Genomic DNA, 19,813 nt, shown 5'->3' with positions numbered 1-19,813 from the left:
CACCAGTCCTATTGGGTTAGGACCCCACATTTAAAACTTCATTTAATCTTAATTATCTCCTTAAAAGGCCCTATCTCCTTAAAAGGCCCAACCTCCACACTGGAGGTTAAAGCTTCAACATAAGAATGTGGGGAGAGAGAGGGGCACAATTCAGTCCATGACAGTTATCTATAGTTTACAAGAGTTGTAAAGTTGCTCAAAGACAATGAAAAGTATAGAGACCCTATAAAATCAGATACCTACATAATGCCTAATTTTCCACTGAAGATATTTAGTAATCTTGTTAATCCATTCAAAAGTCATTTACGTTTTTTTCTCTATAATTAAAAGTATTTGCTATTCTTATGTTTATGTATCCAAATGAATTTTACAATACTGTTGTATAGTTTTCAAAATTATGCTCAAATCAGGACACTTGGGGGTCTCAGTTGGCTCAGCTCAGGTCATGATCTCATGGTTTGTAAATTTGAGTCCCGCATCAGGCTCTGTGCTGACAGAGCCTGGATCCTGCTTTGGATTCTGTGTCTCCCTCTCTCTCTGCTCCTTCCCTGCCCACTGTTTCTCTTTCCTTCAAAAATAAATAAACATTAATTTTTTTTTAATTGGGCTAGAATTTAAACTATTGTGTTTTACAATTTTGAAACATGTGGGCAGAATTTTACATTGATATTTTACTATATGTTTCCATCCAGGAACATATAAGCTCTCATTAAATCTTTGTACTTTTCATCATTTGGATTCTGCACCATTCTTTTTTTTTTTTTTAATGTTTTCATGTTTATTTTTGAGAGAGAGAGAGACAGAGAGTACGGGGGGGGGGAGGGGGGCAGGGACAGAGGATGCGAAACAGGATCTGCGCTGAGAGCAGACAGCCCAATGCGGGGCTCAAACTCACAAACGTGAGATCTTGACCTGAGCCAAAGTGGGACACGCTCAACTACTGAGCCACCCAGATGTTCCTGAATAATTCTTAACTGCAAAGTAATTTACCTTGGTATTATGAGGGAAATTCCTCTTTCTTTTGTAGTTTTTAAATAGTTATCACTGGAACCTAGTGGTTTTTTTTTTTTTAATTTTTTTTTTAACGTTTATTTATTTTTGAGACAGAGAGAGACAGAGCATGAACGGGGGAGGGTCAGAGAGAGAGGGAGACACAGAATCTGAAACAGGCTCCAGGCTCTGAGCTGTCAGCACAGAGCCCAACGCGGGGCTCGAACTCACATACCGTGAGATCGTGACCTGAGCCGAAGTCGGACACTTAACCGACTGAGCCACCCAGGCGCCTCAAGGAACCTAGTGGTTTTTAAAAAGAATGAGTTTTGTACCCATCATCTTACATTAAAAAGTTTTTTTATATTCATCCTTACAGCTGGGTAAATTGAGAATCTAAGTAATTTGAGTACTCATGGTTCCAGTAAGAGCAAATTGATTGCTTCTAAGAATAGTGTGTCTGTCTCTGCATGTGTACAAGTGTGTGTTGCGAGAGGGCTGGGTAGGGAGTTGAGACAACTATCTTAAGGATGTCTTCTTGGAATTAACACTAGTTTGGATACCTAGCTTCCCATAGCTGGATTAACCATTTCCTCTGATATTGTCTCTCCTGGTTTTGGAAGAAATTAGGAAACAAGGGGTTAACTGTACAGGTAATGAAGTTCCATGAGCTCCGTGGCCCATTAGCAAACAGATTACTTAACTGCATGTGGCTGTTGCCCAGATTTCAGGATACCACTGTTAAAAAAAGTTTTGACTTAGATTTATCACTTTGCTCTTGGGATACTCAGCTTTCTCTGACAGAGTTCAAGGCTTATTCAAATCTTTCATTTCAAAGTAATTGGCAACCTCATGAGTGCTATAGAAGGATTAACCATTCCCTAGGATACCTACAGAGATCATCTGGAAGGGGGTCATTAGTCCTAACTGATTTTTTAATGAAGTTAAAACCTGTCCATTTGGGAAGAGCAGTCAGAGAACATACAGCAGCCAAGAGAAGACTATGCCTGGTGTTAAAGCTCCAAAGAATCAATTCGTACTTCTTTCTATTTAACATCCTGGGAATGCATCTAGAATTAAAACCCTCATGGAGACTTATGAACAAATGCATTCATCTTTTGATGCACTGATCTCTTGAAACCAAACATGTTCCTAGAGAAACTACCATTTTCTCACATCTTCCTAGAAGCTTTCCCTAACCCCAGTCTACCCCCAAGCTGAATTACCCCTTTTCTGAAATCTTACACCTCATCTTACTCTTCTATGGCCTTAGCACTTTCTGCCGGTATGGTATCTGCGTTGTTCACGCTGCCCATAGTATCTCCCGCACTGTCACTGTGCGGAGAAGATCCTGCTTGATTGGGCGCCTCCCACTGCACTTACCTGAATGCTTGGCATATGGTAGATGCTCAAGATTAAGACATTTTCTGGATGGATATTTTGCTAATCTGTAGTACCTGTTATATTCTACTGAAAATTACCAAAGTCCAATCAATTTCAATTTTGTAGTTTGGGATTTTTAGAAAACTACCCTCTTGCTAAGAAATACCTAACAATTTAACCAGGGCTATGCCAGCTTAGGAATAAGATATGAACACCCATGAGGTTTTGGGGTGATAGTTGGAGGGGGGTGGGTGGGAGCTGACAGCCAAGAAAGCATTCTTGAAGATGTCTTTGGTGCAAAAAGGTGATTTTATTAGAGCACGGGAATGTGACCCGTGGGCAGAAAGAGCTGCACTGGGGTTGTGACAGGTAACTGATTATATACCCTAAGGCTGGGAAAGGGTCAGGGACAATGTAAGTCTTAAGGAATTTTGGAAGCAAGGTTTCCAGGACCTTGAGGGGCTAGCTTCTGTTAAGAAAATGCCATTTATGGGGTGCCTGGGTGGCTCAGTCGTTAAGCATCCGACTTCGGCTTAGGTCATGATCTCACACTCCGTGAGTTCAAGCCCTGCGTCGGGCTCTGTGCTGACAGCTCAGAGCCTGGAGCCTGCTTCACATCCTGTGTCTCCCTCTCTCTCTCTGCCCCTTCCCTGCTCATGCTCATGCTCTGTCTCAAAAATAAATAAACATTAAAAAGAAATTAAAAAAAAAAAAAAAGAAAATGCCATTTATTACCACTTAGTAAAACCTGTCATGAGACCCTTCAGACGTATATCAGGGCATAAGCTTGGAGCATGATTGCCAGCATATATCCTTTGGCAGTTGAGATAAAGTAAGTTTCCAAAGGATTTTTATAAGTTAAAGTAGACTTACAGGATCCTGGCGGGAGGGGGGGGGGGGCAGTGTCAGGATAATGTTCAGCTTAAGATTCTCTTTTGCCCCCAGCAAAGTGTCACCTTGAGGCAGCTGAGCTCCTAGAGGGAGGTCACTCTGCTGGTTTCAAGGACCTGTCAATGGGCTGTAGGCAATAAGGGAATTTAATTTTTCATTTGCCTTGGTTTCCCACGTCACCACAGCAAGCACCTTAACTCCTTTCCTTTGTTCTTGGGTAGCCAGGAGTATCCGAGGAATATCCCACATATCCCACCCTGGGGGGAGGTGGGGGAAAGTGTTGCTGTGAGCCTGTACTTTGCCCTCAGCTTGCCCCAGGCTCCCTCATCAAACACACTTATAATCACGTAAGGATTTGAGGCCTATCTTCATCTTTCCACGTTGGCTACTTCAAGTTAGGGTGGTAAAAGAAAATGTTTTTCTCTTAGCAATCCAGTCTGCTCTCTTCCTCTGTCCTCTTTTCTTTCCTTTTATTAGTAAATGATTTCAGCCTCTGCCTTCAATTATAAAGTTTGTGCCCCACACGTACCCCCCCCTCCCCTATTTTGGTGATTAGAGGTGTTCAAAACTTATTCTGACACAGTATCCGCCCTCATTTCGGAATCCTTCACTTCTTGGGGGTGGAAATAGTTTCTTCTCTGAAACGCTGGCAAGGAAAAAGAATGGGGGAGAAAGTTGCATTTAAACGTTTAAAAGTTGAGTCACGGCTGGTTGCACAGCAAAAGCTCCACAGTGTGAGGAAAGACTAAATGTGCTCGGCAGGGTGGGCCTGGGGCGACTTCTGGGGAACTAGCCGGGGTCGAGCCCCTAGAGTTGCGGAGGCCCCGGGCGGTCGCCTCCCGGCGCGCCCTCCTTACCTCCCCCGCTCCCCGCTGCCCCCCTGGGACTGATGTCGGGCGCTTGCGTGCTGCGGCCAAAGCTCCCGATCCAGAGGCCGGCCTCGTAAAGTCCCGAGCGAGTAGGGGGCGGCGCGCAGGAAGGGAGGAGGGCCGGGGGCGTGCGGGGTTGGTGGGTGTTCGGGGGTGGAGATGTACAAGATGTGACGCCGCGGCCGGGCCGGGGCCAGAGCGGCGGACGCGGTGCCCGCGGTTGCAGCCGGAACCCGGGCGCTGTAGCTCGGAGAGGCGGCCCTCCGGAGAGCGGCGGCCGCGGAGACACCCAGCCCTAAGCCCCGGCTCCCGAGCGCCGCGGCGCATCGCGCTCCAGGGCAGACGCGGAGGGGAGCGGCCCAGAGGCGCGACGCTGGGGGCCCGCGGGCGCGGTCGCGCGCCGCCGGGCGGGAGGCTGGGGGGCCGGGGCCGGGGCCGTGCCCCGGACCGGGTCGGGGGCCGGGGCCGGGGGACGGCGGCTCCCCGCGCGGCTCCTGGGGCGCGGGCACCCCGGCACGGCCCCGGGGGGGCCATGGCAGCCGGGAGCATCACCACGCTGCCCGCCCTGCCGGAGGACGGCGGCAGCGGCGCCTTCCCGCCCGGCCACTTCAAGGACCCCAAGCGTCTGTACTGCAAAAACGGGGGCTTCTTCCTGCGCATCCACCCCGACGGCCGAGTGGATGGGGTCCGGGAGAAGAGCGACCCTCACAGTGAGTGCTGGCCCGCTCTTCTTCCCCGATCCCATCTCCACTCTTGTGGTTCTCTCCCCCTCCCCTCCATTCCCTCCTTGGCGCTTCTTGCTTCTCTTCACCCCGACCTTAGTGGGACTTGTGGTTTCTTTCCTAGCGGCCCTCGGTGGTTTCGGGTTCACCACTCGCCCCTTCCTCCCCAGCTGCGGTGTCGGGTTAGATCCTTCCCCAGGCTTTGGAGTGTGCCAGTTTCCCCTGGTAAACCAGTCCCCTGGGCCCTGAGCCTCCAAGGCCTGGGAGGCGGGCTCCCTTCGCGCAGACAACCTGTGACTTAGGGGATGCCCAACGGCGGAGAGGCGAGCGGCTTGCGGAGAAAAAGTCTGGGTCTCCATCCTGAAGTTCCAACCCCTTCTGTGTTGGATGCGCGAAGTCCCGCGGACAAAGGCGGGGGAGGGGGGGACAAGGCTGAATTAAGTGCTCTTTACTGGAAAAATACCTTTCCAGAGTGTGCCCTTAAACTCTGATTTGGTAGGATCCAGGCCATCTGGCACACTGCTCTTACACATCCATTTCTATTTTTTTTCCAAATTGCCGAAGGCTGAAGCAGCAGAAGATATGGACCTTTTGTTAAAGTGCGACACACTTTTGTTTCAATAGTGACAAGAACTGCAAAAACTTTTATCTTTCGCGTGCAGTTATTAGCTTTGGGACCTTGAGCTTGTTTTCTGATACCTAAAAATGGGGATCATGTCTACCTTGCATCAAGTTTGAGGATCAAATGAGAATTCATACAAAGTGCGAAGAGAACTCATTTTACCATCGTACACTTTTGTGTTCTGTGAAAAATAATCTGTGGTTATAGAAATAACACTAGCCTAAATCATTGGTTCTCAAACTCCAGGAGTACATTAGAATCACCTGGGGGGGGGGGCGGTTATAACACATTGCTGAACGTTGTCTCCCAGAGTTTCTGCTTCCTTAGGCCTAGAATTCCTTACACCTGATAATTTGCATTTGTAACACGTTCTCAGGTGATGCTGACCTGGGACCACACTTTGAGACCCACTGGTCTCAAAAAAGAGAGGGAAAAGGGCATAAAACTGGCTGACGCCGTTGGAATTTGAAGTGAGAGAAGGAGGATCAGAGCGTATTGTAACTGTTCTCCTGTAAGTGTAGGTAAAAAGTCTGTTTTAAAAGCTGTGAGTTCCACCTTTATTGGTTTCTGGTGAAGAATCTGATCCTCTATTTGCCTGAGAAAAGACCTGCAGGAGTTCCGAGCTCCACGCCCCAGGAGTCACCTCTTTATCCTAAGATGCTGATGCAATGTCCTTCCCACCTGTGAAGTGATTGGAAGAGGCGAAAGCTTTGCACTGAGATCTGAGTTGACAAATGAGAAATGTGCTTTTATATTGCTTGGGTTTTTATTGATTTCAAAGCAGCAACAAGCAAAAGATGCAGGTCTTTCATTTTTTTCCAGGCCTGCCATAATTTTTAAATGTTATCAACCGCTTCTATTCAGTAAAACTGAAAAGATGCTCGTAATCCAATATGTATGGGTTAGTGCTATTTCTCTATTCAATAATTTGAATAGGTTTTCCAAATTAAATTTTAAGCTTTGTGTTTGAAGTTTGTTTTGCAGTAGTCTGCTAGGTGAACACAGCTGATTAGGGCCAGGTGCATATATATCCCAATGAGTTTTGTTCTTTTCTAGCAGCATAAACTGTCTATAATAATAAAAAAGGAGCATGTTCTAGGACTACAAGATAAAAGAGCTCTCCTCCATATTAGGTTCATGTTGGACTTTCCCCTAGTACTCTGTCTCTCTCTCTCTTTTTTTTTTTTAAGACCCTTTATTAGTTGCTGGATTTTTTTTTTCCTTTGAAGCTTTTGATACCCTATTTCCTTTAGAATATAACTGGGGGCTAGTGACTGAGGATAATTCTGAATTGCATACCACACTACCACCCTTGTAATAATAGCTGTTAACTGTTTCTTTCCAACTCTGAGTTTTTTTGCTATCTTATTTTACCTCACTGGTTCTCATAGGTGGGTGATTTTGCCCCATCCCCCCCACCCCCCAGCATCTGGCAATGCCTGGAGACACTTTTGGTTCATTTGGAAGGGTGCTACTGGTATCTAGGAGATCCAAGCCAGGGATGCTGTTAACCATCCTACAGTGCATCCTACTTTATCCCAGCCACAATTTTTCTTTTCTTTCGTTCTTTCTTTCTTTCTTTCTTTCTTCTTCGTTTTTTTTTTTTTTTTTTTTTTTTTTTGAAAGAGAGAGAATCCTAAGCAGGCTCTTCACTAGGCTCGATCTCACAAACTATAAGATGATGACCTGAGCCGAAATCAAGAGTTGGACGCTTAACTGACTGAGCCACCCAGGTGCCCCAGATCCCAGACGTTAATAGTGCTAAGGTTGAGAATCCTTCCAACTTGATAACTAGCTAAAGACTACATGTTAAAAGTGAAGATTAGAATACTCCAGATTTGTGGAGGGTACTGATTTTTTTTCACCTTTTAGCAGGCAATAGACTAACAATACAAACCTAAAGATGTGATGAATTTAAACCACTTCTGTGTAGCTCAACCTGGACATAAGTTTAAGTACAGTCTATTTTTCTGACATGTCAAAGCTGTGCTGATAGTTGACCAAACCAAGACAAGACCGATGGGAAAGATACAAGGAAAAATGATTGTGGACATGATATAACAGTATCTTCCCAACCGCATTTCCTCCATTACCCCAAACAAATGACACTGACCAGAAAACGTGGGGAAAAAAGCAGAGTTGATGGTTGTCACAATTTCCCACTGAATTATGGCTCAGATATCTAGACCGATTTGAAAAGTTAAAAACCCCCTAGTCTCATTCCTCAAACTGTCCAGTTGACCTGAAAATCTCTCTGAGATTTATTCCTTTGGCATGAACATTTTCTGCCCCGATGTCTTTTAAAATGCAAATATCCTTTGGGTACTTGGAGGGATGGTATAAATGTGGGGGGTGCTGGTTAGGTATGGGGGATGTGTCTTAGGTGCTGAAGGGGGAGACAGGGCAAGGAGGTGTGAGGTGGGGAGGGCAGAGGCAGAAATGAAAGGGGAGGGAGAAGACTGAATATCAATTTTCCAACTTCTCAGTGTTGTTGAAGGCCCCTTTTGCTCCATACCTGGGTATTCTGCTTTATTTTCACTTGAAAGGGCCAATTTTCGTGCACTTTCCTTCTAGTCATGGAGTAGCTTTTGTTTGACGTGAGATTTTGATAGAAGCACAATACGGTGACAAGAGTCTGTTTCTCCAGCATGTGTGCTCCTCACCCAGCTTCCTTGTGTCCTGGATGTTTTAATTGGCCCTTTCCAAATGTCCATGGGATTGTGTAACATTAAGTATTTACTCTTAAGTAGTGAACTATGTGAAAACTTCCGAAGAGGGAACACTTTAGCCTGAGTGGCACGTACGCCGTGTGGTGGAGTGTAGCAAGAGAAATGTATGCTGCCTATGTACATTTTGGCATTAAATTTGGTCCAGATGCTCTTATTTAGGAAAAACTGGAGGCGGTTAGCAGTGCTGTTTCTACCCTTGGGCTTCTCTTGGGAGCTGACTGCCTGTTTGCCATACTTGTCTGCCTCCAGGTTCTAGAGGATACTGAGACTTGGAGACGTAGAGGGACCTGCCCACTCCTGTGTGGAGCAGGGATGGCATCCTGGCCCGCGTGACACCCGTGCCCTTTGCCACGGCACATATTCCATGCAACTCGACTCATAAAAACATGGACTTGTGAAATTCAGAGGGAGGTGTCAGACCTTTTAGTTCACTGATCTTGTTTTATTGAAGACAGTATTGAGGGTCAGAACAGTAACTGATCACCTGCCTTCATATGCCAATTTCCCCTGAGATCATCCTGAATGAGCTTCTTGCCCACCAGGTCCCTTGCCTTCTATTCCTGCCCTCCTCCAGCCTCATTGCACTCTTCCGTTCAGTCAGAGAGAACACCCTCCAGGGGCCCCACTTTGTGGGCTTTCTCCATTTCAGAGCACTGGGGAAGCCAGCCCCTCGGAGGAGGTCTTACTGGTTCACAGGTTACCTCTAGTTATGTTCCCAGGGCATTGGATAAAGCCACCTTTCTTCTCTACTTCATGTAAACGGAACCATTGATTCCGTGATTCTAGATTCTCTCCCCATCTTTTTTTGGGTAATATCTGGCAAGTGGATCCCACTAATCTGCCTCAATAAACACAATGTTTACTGTAATGCTATTTATGTGCAGTAAACAAATGAAGTAAGAATCTAATAGCTCATTTAATCATGGAAATCATGTCATTGGTACAGCAATGAAAGGACAATTCATGAGTCATAGATATTACCACACCTTAGCCTTTTAAGAAGGGTTAGATGCCAAGTGACTTCAGCCTAGAAGAGGCAATATCCCCTGTGACACGCCCTGAGGGCACTCCTTGTGTTTATAAAATGTCCATTATGTAATTAGGCTTTGACAATGGTATGACAACGGAGTTCTAAGTATTCTCATTTAGATTTTTGATGGCATTTTAAATGGATGGGTATGATTTTTAAGTTAATCTGAAAATATTACAGATGTAATAAGACACGAACCATTCTTTTATACATTATAATTATAAAATTGACTTTATTCATCTACGCATTGATTCTCAGAAATCCCCATCTGTGATATTAAAAAAGGTGATTTTTTAGGTCTCACATCATTAGAACTGTTATTTTTAAGCCACAAGATGTCTGTACAACAGGATAATGACTACACATGTGCCATAGCCTTTTCTTGTTTTTCCAAATTCCAGTGTTGATTTTCCAAAAACCCTACTTGGGCCCCTTTGTCCTGTGGCACACATCTGTTAGAAGGCTGCCTGGGGTAAGAGTCTAAGACGTGAACTGGAGCAAGGCAAATCCACACATTGCGGCAAAAACCTTAACCTCATTACGGTATTCTATCCAAGCAAATGTATTGTGTTGTGTTTTGCTTTTGAGTTTGTCATTTTCTGCACTCTGAAACCGGAGATCTGGAGATCTGGCCTTGTACTCGTATGCTGTCAGTGCTCAATAAATATCCAATGCTTGATTGTTTGCAAAATAATTTAGAATATTGTATCTTTAGGAAATGCAGTTGTGGCTCAATGTTTCCTTGTTGTATTCATTGTTATATTAGCTATTGTATTCTCCTTTGCTATCAAATCCTTCCTCTAATCTAGGTTATTCATAGCCCCAGGAATTTAGGAGAGGACCAAAAGTGGTAACTCCCAGGGAACCTCACCCCTTGAGCCATAGACTATGTTTCTTAGAAGCCAGACTAGTTCCATTCTAAATTCCTGTAGGATATTTTTAGTTTGAAGAAATTTGGAGGACCTGGAGTCAACAGACAGCCAATATTCAGTGTTTAATTTATGTCTCAAACCAGCTGTCCTCTGTCACTCTTCCTGCGCAAGGTGACTTTTAAATTGACCAGTGTATCCTTAATGCTTGCCTGTTCATTTACAGAAATCTGTAGAGTGTGTGTGTGTTTGTATTTTCAAAGGGTTACTTACTTTCCCCATATTAACTTATACTCTAAATTGAATTATCTTACAGAATTCTGAAGTGAAAGGTTTCCAGGTTTTTAAGGTATTCTGGAGATTAAAAATGAGGAAGTTCTTGCATGTATAATTGAACGATTGGAAGGAATTTTCCTGTTTAATTTATAATGTTTTTAATTAAAAAAATTTTTTTAATGTTTGTTTATTTTTTGAGAGAGAGAGAGGAGGAGGAGGGGCAGAGAGAGAGAGAGACAGGATCCGAAGCGGGCTCCAGGCTCTGAGCTGTCAGCACAGAGCCAGATGTGGGACTCGAACCCACAAGCTGTGAGATCATGACCTGAACTGAAGTTCGACGCTTAACTGACTGAGCCACCCAGGCACCCCAGTATAATTTATTTAATTTTAATTAAGATCTACATTAATTTGTAACTGTAATTTATAATTAATAAATAAAATTAGCCAAGAAAAGATTTTTTTTTTTTTTTTTTTTGTCTTAAAGAAAATTTGTACAGAGTAGTCATAATCTGGCTAGATTCTGTGAGTACATTGTTCTCTGTTCATGATTTAGGTGCTTGGTGAAGATGCTGACATCTTAAGGTAGGAACCATGAATTCTCCATATAAATAAGCATCATGAACAGCTTAGGACTTTTCCCTCAGGGTGTGCTCACTAAATGTCAGCTGCTGATGAAACCATTTTGTGTGGACTGGCCTGTGTAGTAACTACTCATGGCTCGTATTGCTGTAGAAAGCTTAGTTGAGGTTTGCCGTTCTCTTGGTGTAGTAATGCTTGCATTTAGGCACTTGGTCAATCTTTTAATGAAGGTGATTATATGTAACAAAGTTATATTTGAAAAATATTTGGGAATCTTAGAGATTGGGTGTTAGCATTTCTTAGAGTATTCCATATAGAGAGTGGAATCATTTTTCAGGATAAATAGTAAATTTGTTAGGAATTCTGCTTTCTTTAAAAAGCATTTTGGGTTTTGGGGCGCCTGGGTGGCGCAGTCGGTTAAGCGTCCGACTTCAGCCAGGTCACGATCTCGCAGTCCGTGAGTTCGAGCCCCGCGTCAGGCTCTGGGCTGATGGCTCGGAGCCTGGAGCCTGTTTCCGATTCTGTGTCTCCCTCTCTCTCTGCCCCTCCCCCGTTCATGCTCTGTCTCTCTCTGTCCCAAAAATAAATAAAAAAACGTTGGAAAAAAAAAATTAAAAAAAAAAAAAAAGCATTTTGGGTTTTTATCACGTACTATGTGGTATGAAGTTCCTTAGGTATGCTGTGCATTGTGTGTTCATTCTTTTGTGGCCAATATCCGGGAGTCCTGTGTGTTCTTTTTCTACTTCACCTCCTTTTCTCTTTTTAACTCTGGATCCTGTCCACCCCAGAATTCTACATAAATCATGCTGGGCCCCAGTCTTCCACTTCAATCATGTGGCCTTATCCAATTTGTCACCCTACTTTTGACACGATACTATTTTCTGCCCCTGTCCTCTTGAGAATTCTTTGGTTTCTGTTATACCACATCAACCTAGTTTTCTCACCTGCCAACTATCCTTTCTTCTGATTTCTCCTTCTTTTGGTCTTTTGCTTTCATATTCCCCAAGGCTCTGTTTTGGGCTTCTACCTTTCTTTCTGGGCACTCATATTCCTTCAGCAGATCACTTATGGTCTTCGTGTCAGTCTCTGATTTCCCATCTCTGTGTTGATACTCCGTTTTCTTCTGCTTGAAGGACAGATAAACTGCCACTGTCTCAATTCAAAATGGGTAAAGAACTTAATGTGTTTTTCTCAACCTATTATCTCTTTCTACCCAATTTCTATTTGGAGTGAAATTATTTTTTTAAAGTTTATTTATTTTGAGGCAGGGGAGGGGTAGAGAGAAAGGGGGAGAGAGAGACTCTCAAGGTCTCTCAAAGGCTTAGCACTTTAAGGGCAGAGCTGGATCCAGGGCTCGAACTCAAAAACAATGAGATCATGACCTGAGCCCAGGTCAGGAGTCGAATGCTTAGCTGACTGAGCCACCCAGGCACTCCTGTAGTTAAATTGTTCTTGTCTTCAAAGCTAGACACCTCAGAGTCTTCCCCACCTTAGTGATTTTTCTTTGCCGTGTCTTTTGATTTCCCCTGCCTTCACTTAACCTACAACCAGACCCTACCTGACCACCCTTTTCAAATGTGATCTACCTGCTCAATTTTATTGCCCACTATTTACCATCCCTACTCCCTGATGCTGCCAGTGCTCTTGCTTAATTATAGACCATCACTGCTACAGTGATTGGCCTTTCCTCATGTGATCCTTGTTTTGGAAGACGCTCTTATCAATTCCTCTCACACACTCTTTTTGTTTCCACCTTGCTCTTAAAAAAAAAAAAAATCTCTTAACAGCTAATCTCAGCAGTTTTCTTTTTTTGTGAAATGTTCCCTAACTTCCCAGGGAGAAGTTGTTTTTATCTCTTTTTTCCCCATAATACTTGGTACATATGCTACTACAAAGTCTAATGATTTCTGTTGTAATACATTGTTGAATTGTTTCTCTCCCGGAGTGGGACTGTGAACTCCTTGCGGGGAAGGACTGGGACAGATTTTATGTATCTGACCTCATGCACAGTGGCCAAAGAATGTTTGTTAAGTTCTACATGTACCCGAAAAATTAGCCAACTCTTTTCACTTCCTTTCTGACTTTCTCACATCTTCCTTCTCTTCACCTTTCCTCAGGCTGTTTGCTTGAGCTGGAAAGTCTTCTCAATCCTCTTACCTTATCCTAGTCCTAATCATGCTTCAGGCCGCATTTCTTTCCCACTGTCCTATACCATCTTTCCTTCATGCTTCTAATAGCTTGATGTGTTTTAATTTCATGTCCCCTAATGTTATTGGAAATTCCTAGTTGGTAAGGATTTAAACAAACAAATATTACCTAACAATCTCTTACTTTCTTTTCTTCTCTGAGGGTCCAAGACTGAATGAACTCATCCCAATTTCTCTTGGCTCCATTTGCTGAATGAATGACCAGGCTGAGGCCTATGAAGAGATTCAATCTACATTTGTGGAATGAGCTAGAACTTTAAATAAGCATAAATACTTAAGAATGAGGCATGTAAAGTGGATAAATTGAATGTAGCATCACTGTAGTTCTTTTTGTAGACACCTTTCATGTTATTTAAAGGGGGCAATAAAGGTAAAACATAATTGTTTGTTAACAGTACTTAAAATTTTTTTTTAAATGTTTATTTTTGAGAGAGACAGAGTGTGACTGAGGGAGGGCCAAGAGAGAGAGGGACACAGAATCCAAAGGAGGATCCAGGCTCTGAGCTGTCAGCACAGAGCCCGATGTGGGGCTTGAACCCACAAACTGTGAGATTATGACCTGAGCTGAAGTCAGACGCTTAACCAACTGAGTCACCAGGTGCCTCTAGCATTATTTTTTATTGTGGAAGTTTTTCTTGTCAGCTATTGAATAACACATCAGTATTTCTAGCCAATTCCAGAACTAGTTCTAATCCTCTAAGATCTGAGAATTCATACTTCAATCAGACACTTTAATCCTTAAGCCTCTATCTCTTAAATTTAAAACCAGTGAATCATTTTATAAATTAGGATTAAAAACTATCTGGTACCATTGTTAGTATACTTTTTTGGGTGAGGAAATGGCACAAATGGTTTAATCCTAATAATCAGATTTATGAGCCAGAATTCATTGCAATCTTAAAACTCTTAAAAGGATAGAAATTGTATGACAAAGTGAGTCATAGTCTTTGTGATGTGATGTCTGTAAGGATGGGTGGGAGAAATTGCTGAATGACCAGTCTTATTCTATTCCTTTCTAAGCTGAATCATTTTGCAAATAGAAAACAATTCATAGGTTTTTCAGTGGTCATTACATAAATAGAAAATGGAAAAGAGTAACAGAACCAAATAATACCTCCATTTAAAAAATTACTTTCTGAATTGTATCACTTGATGAACAGTCTTTGTCTTGAATTAGAAACAAAATTTATTTACTACTTTAATAACATGTATCTTTTAATCTAACACCTGTGGTCTTGGTCTCTGTCTCTGCCTCTTCTATTAATTATATTAATTTTCTTGCCTAGATTTTTTTTTCTTCTGTGTAATTTGATCTTTCTCCTCATAGCTATTTCTAGCTTTGACTTGTTTGAAGATAGTGTGTGTATGTTGGGGAGAGGTATCATTTACTTACGGGCTCGATGACTACTTGAATTGGATAGGGATTCAAGAGAAGAAGGACCCTTTAATCTTGGAAATCTTGATTTGGTGTAGGCATAATCTTGCATTTTGCATGGTTGGTCCTTGTTTGTTAGTTTTCTTATTTGGAGGTTTGGAGAGCCTTTCTCGGAGGCAAATTTCATCTTAATCTTTAAATGTAAGATTAATTAACCTTATTTCCTTATTTTCTTTGAGGGCAAGGCATTTGTCCAAAACATTATGTGAAAAAAAGAAATATTCTATTTTATGTTTCTAAGTTTTAGAAGTTCTTCTTACATATTATATTTTTACATTACTCTAAACTCAATAATTTAGTAATGGGAATATAATGCAAGTAAAATTGGGAAGACAATCTTGCTAACTGGTTCAATAGAGATACCATATAAAAAGAGGACATTTATAGCAGGTGTTGGATTAAAAAATAATGAATTGCACAACTCTTTCAGCTACTATAGGGTTGGAGAAATGGGGCACAGATTATTTTGTAGGGAGGTTACTAAAGCCATGAAGTATTAATAGGATCTGTCCAACTTTGGCCAGATGCCTAGGGAGATTGCCATAGTGATAGGCAAAGTCACTGTACCTTGCGGGACAGGAAGGGCCAGATGGTTGGTTTTCATCTCAGTATTCCCAGGACCTTGATATTTACTGAATATTTTTTGAATGAGTGAATGAATGAAATTCTTGAAGATATGCTCTGTGTCAGTTCTTACAAATAATATGTTTAATCTTGATTATAAATTTATGAAGCACAAGTGTCATTATATGCCTCATTTATAGATAATACGTCTTTGCTATTAGCTTTTCAAAACATGATCTCTTTGTGACAAGTGGTGAATTATGCCTTGTAGACTTCTTAGTGTTTAGAATACAGATTCAAACATGGTCAGAATTCCAGATAGACATGTAGCAGAAATTTAAACAAATATGATTTATTAAAATTTTTTTATTTTAATTTTTTTAATGTTTATTTTTGAGAGAGAGAGAGAGGCAGAGAGAGACAGATATACAGAATCTGAAGCAGGCTTTAGGCTCTGAGCTGTCAGCACAGGGTCCCATGCAGGGCTTGAACTCACAAACTGCAAGATTATAACCTGAGCCAAAGTTGGACATTTAACCAACTAAACCACCAGGTTCCCCTAAAAATTTTTTTTCAATGTTTATTTATTTTGAGAGAGAGCTAGTGAGCTGGGCAGGGTCAGAGAGAGAGAGAGAGAGAGAAAGGAGAGAGAATCACAAGCAGCCTCTGCTCTGTGAGCATAGAGCTGGATTTGGGGCTCGAGCTCAGGAACCATGAGATCACGACCTGAGCCAAAATCAAGAGTCAGATGCTTAACTGACTGAGCCACCCAGGCACCCTTAAAGTATTTTTTTAAATCACTATTTCTAGGGGCACCTTGGTGTTTCAGTCAGGTTGTATGCTGACATCATGGAGCCTGCTTTGGATTCTCTCCCTCTCTCTCTCTGTCCCCTCCCATGCTCACGCCCTCTCTCTTTCTCTCTCTCAAGATAAATAAACATAAAAAAAAAAAAAGAAATGCAACAGATGTACATTGATTTTTGTATCCTGTGACTTACTGAATTTGTTCATCAGTTCTAGCAGTTTTTTGGTGGTCTTTCCGGTTTTTTATTTATAGTATCATGTCATCTACAAATAGTGGAACTTTGACTTCTTCCTTACGGATTTGGATGTCTTTTATTTCTTTTTGTTGTCTCACTGCTGTGGCAAGGATTTCCTATATTATGTTGAATAAAACTGGTGAGGGTGGACATCCTTGTCTGGTTCCTGATCTTAGGGGAAAAGCTCTCAGTTTTTTCCCATTAAGGATGATTTAGGTGTGGGTTTTTCATATATGTCTTTTATTATGTTGAGGTATGTTCCCACTAAACCTACTTTGTTGAGGGCTTTCCTCATGATTCAATGTCATACTTTGTCAAATGCTTTTTCTGAATCCATTGAAATGATTATATGGTTCTTATCCCTTCTTTTATTGATGTGATGTATCACACTGATTGATTTGCAATATTGAATCACCCTTGCAACCCAGGAATAAATCCCACTTTGTCATAGTGAATTTTTTTTTTTAATGTATTGTTGGATTCTGTTTGCTGTTATTTTGTTGAGAATTTTTACATCTGTGTTCCAAGATACTGGCTTGTAGTTCTCTTTTTTACCGATGTCTTTATCTAGTTTTGGTATTAGGATAATGCTGGCCTCATAGAATTAACATGGAAGTTTTCCTTTTCTATTTTTTGGAATAGTTTAAGACAAATAGGTATTAATTCTTCTTTAAATGTTTGGTAGAATTCACCTGTAAAGCCATCTGGTCCTGGACTTTTGTTTGTTGGAAGTTTTTTGATTACTGACTCTATTTCTTTGCTGGTTATCAATCTGTTCAAATTTTCTATTTCTTTCTGTTTGAGTTTTGGTAGTTTATATGTTTCTAGGACTTTATCCATCTCTTCTCATTTGTACAGTTTGTTGGCATGTGGTTTTTCATAATATTCTTTTATGATTGTTTGTTTTGCTGTGGGGTTGGTTGTTATTTTTCTTCTCTCATTTGTGATTTTATTTATTTAAGTCCTTCCTCTTTTTTTTTCTTGCTGTCTGGCTACAGGTTTATCAATTTTACTGATCCCCCCCCCCCCCCCCCCCCGCCAAAAACCAGCTCCTGGTTCATTGATCTGTTCTACTGGTTTTGGGTTTTTTTGTTTGTTTGTTTTAGTTTCGTTTCCATATTTTTTATTTCTGCTCTAATCTTTATTGTTTCCTTCTGGTTTTAGGTTTTGTTGTTCTTTTTCTAGCTCCTTTAGGTGCAAGGTTAGGTTATTTGAGATTTTTCTTGCTTTTAGAGTAGGCCTGTATGCCTGTATTGCTATAAACTTCCCTCTTAGAATCACTTTTGCTGCATCCCAGAAGTTTTGGACCATTGTGTTTTCATTTTCATTTGTTTCCATGTACTTTTTAATTTCCTTTTAATTTCCTGGTTGACCCATTCATTGTTTAATAGCATATTATTTAATCTTCATGTATATGTGGTCTTTCCAGATTTTTTCTTGCGGCTGACTTCTAGTTTCATAGTGTTGTGGTTAGAAAATATGCATGGAATGATTTCAATCTTCTTGAATTTGTTAAGGCTTGTTTTGTGGGCTAATATGTGATCCATTCTAGAGAATGTTCCATGTGCACTTGAAAATAATGTGTATTCTGTTTTGGAATGGAATGTTCTGAATATATCCATTAAATCCTTTTGGTTCAGGGAGCCATTCAAAGCCATTGTTTTCTTGTTGATTTTCTGTTTAGTTGACTTGTGTATTGATGTAAGTGAGATGTTAAAGTCCCTACTATTATTGTATTATACAATTATCTGATTATTGATTAGATCCTGTATGTTTGTTTTTAACTTTGAGGTATTTGGGTGCCTCTATATTGGGTGCATAAATATTTACAATTGTTACACCTTGTTGGATTATTCTCATTATTATATAGTGTCCTTCTTTGTCTGTTGTTGTAGTCTTTGTTTTAAGTCTATTTGGTCTGATATAAGTATTGCCACTCCAGCTTTCTTTGACCTCCATTTGCATGATAGATGTTTGTCCACCCCTTTCCTTTCTAATTGCAGGTGACTTTAGATCTAAAAAGTCTTTTGTAGGCAGCGTATGGATGAGTCTTTTTTTTTAATTTTAATTTTAATTTTTTAAATTTACGTCCAAATTAGTTAGCATATAGTGCAACAATGATTTCAGGAGTAGATTCCTTACTGCCCATTTAGCCCATCCCCCCCCACCACCCCTCCAGTAACCCTTAGTTTGTTCTCCATATTTATGAGTCTCTTCTGTTTTGTCCCCCTCCCTGTTTTTGTATTATTTTTGTTTCCCTTCCTTTATGTTCATCTGTTTTGTCTCTTAAAGTCCTTATATGAGTGAAGTCATATGATTTTTGTCTTTCTCTGACTAATTTCACTTAGCATAATACCCTCCAGTTCCATCCACATAGTTGCAAATGGCAAGATTTCATTCTTTTTGATTGCCGAGTAATACTCCATTGTGTGTATATGTGTGTGTGTGTGTGTGTGTATACACACACACACACACACACACACACACCACATCTTCTTATTCCATTCATCTGTCGATGGACATTTGGGCTCTTTCCATACTTGGGCTGTTGTTGATAGTGCTGCTATAAACATGGGGGTGCATGTGTCCCTTAGAAACAGCATGCCTGTATCCCTTGGATAAGTGCCTAGTAGTGCAATTGCTGGGTTGTAGGATAGTTCTATTTTTAATTTTTTGAGGAACCTCCATACTGTTTTTCAGAGTGGCTGCACCAGCTTGCATTCCCAGCGGCAATGCAAAAGAGATCCTCTTTTTCCGCATCCTTGCCAACATCTGTTGTTGCCTGAGTTGTTAATGTTAGCCATTCTGACAGGTGCAAGATGGTATCTCATTGTGGTTTTGATTTGTATTTCCCTGATGATGAGTGATGTGGAGCATTTTTCATGTATCGGTTGGCCATCTGGATGTCTTCTTTGGAGAAGTGTCTATTCATGTCTTTTTCCCATTTCTTCACTGGATTATTTGTTTTTTGGGTGTTGAGTTTGATAAGTTCTTTATAGATTTTGGGTATTAACCCTTTATCTGATATGTCGTTTGCAAATATCTTCTCCCATTCTGTCATTGCCTTTTAGTTTTGCTGATTGTTTCCTTCACTGTGCAGAAGCTTTTTATTTTGATGGGGTCCCAGGAGTTCATTTTTGCTTTTGTTTCCCTTGGCTCCAGAGACATGTTAAGAAGTTGCTGCAGCTAAGGTTAGAGAGGTTTTTGCCTGCCTTCTCCTCTAGTATTTTGATGGCTTCCTGTCTTACATTTAGGTCTTTCATCCATTTTGACTTTATTTTTGTGTATGGTGTAAGAAAGTGGTCCAGGTTCATTTTTCTGCATGTCACTGTCCAATTTTCTGAACACCATTTGCTGAAGAGACTGTCTTTATTCCATTGGATATTCTTTCCTGCATTGTCAAAGATTAGTTGGACATACGTTTGTGGGTCCATTTCTGGGTTCTCTGTTCTGTTCCATTGATCTGAATGTCTGTTCTTGTACCAGTACCATATTCTCTTGATGATTACAGCTTTGTAGTATAGCTTGAAGTCTGGGATTGTGATGCCTCCTGCTTTGGTTTTCTTTTTCAAGATCACTTTGGCTATCCAGGGTTTTTCTGGTTCCG

At 41.4% G+C, this 19,813-nt stretch overlaps 1 protein-coding gene across 1 annotated transcript in view; it reads left to right on the top strand.

Annotated features, from left to right (window-relative positions):
- Positions 1 to 4,013: 4,013 nt before the first annotated feature.
- The window catches only part of FGF2 (fibroblast growth factor 2), a 59,955-nt gene continuing 44,155 nt past the window's right edge, over positions 4,014 to 19,813 (top strand). The window contains 3 exon segments of the mRNA XM_042984759.1: positions 4,014 to 4,108; positions 4,213 to 4,399; positions 4,402 to 4,843. Coding sequence (XP_042840693.1) covers positions 4,014 to 4,108; positions 4,213 to 4,399; positions 4,402 to 4,843 — 724 coding nt within the window.

This window comes from Panthera tigris, chromosome B1 (genome assembly GCF_018350195.1).
Source record: "Panthera tigris isolate Pti1 chromosome B1, P.tigris_Pti1_mat1.1, whole genome shotgun sequence".
NCBI lineage: Eukaryota > Metazoa > Chordata > Mammalia > Carnivora > Felidae > Panthera > Panthera tigris.
This window is presented reverse-complemented; position numbering and strand designations above follow the sequence as displayed.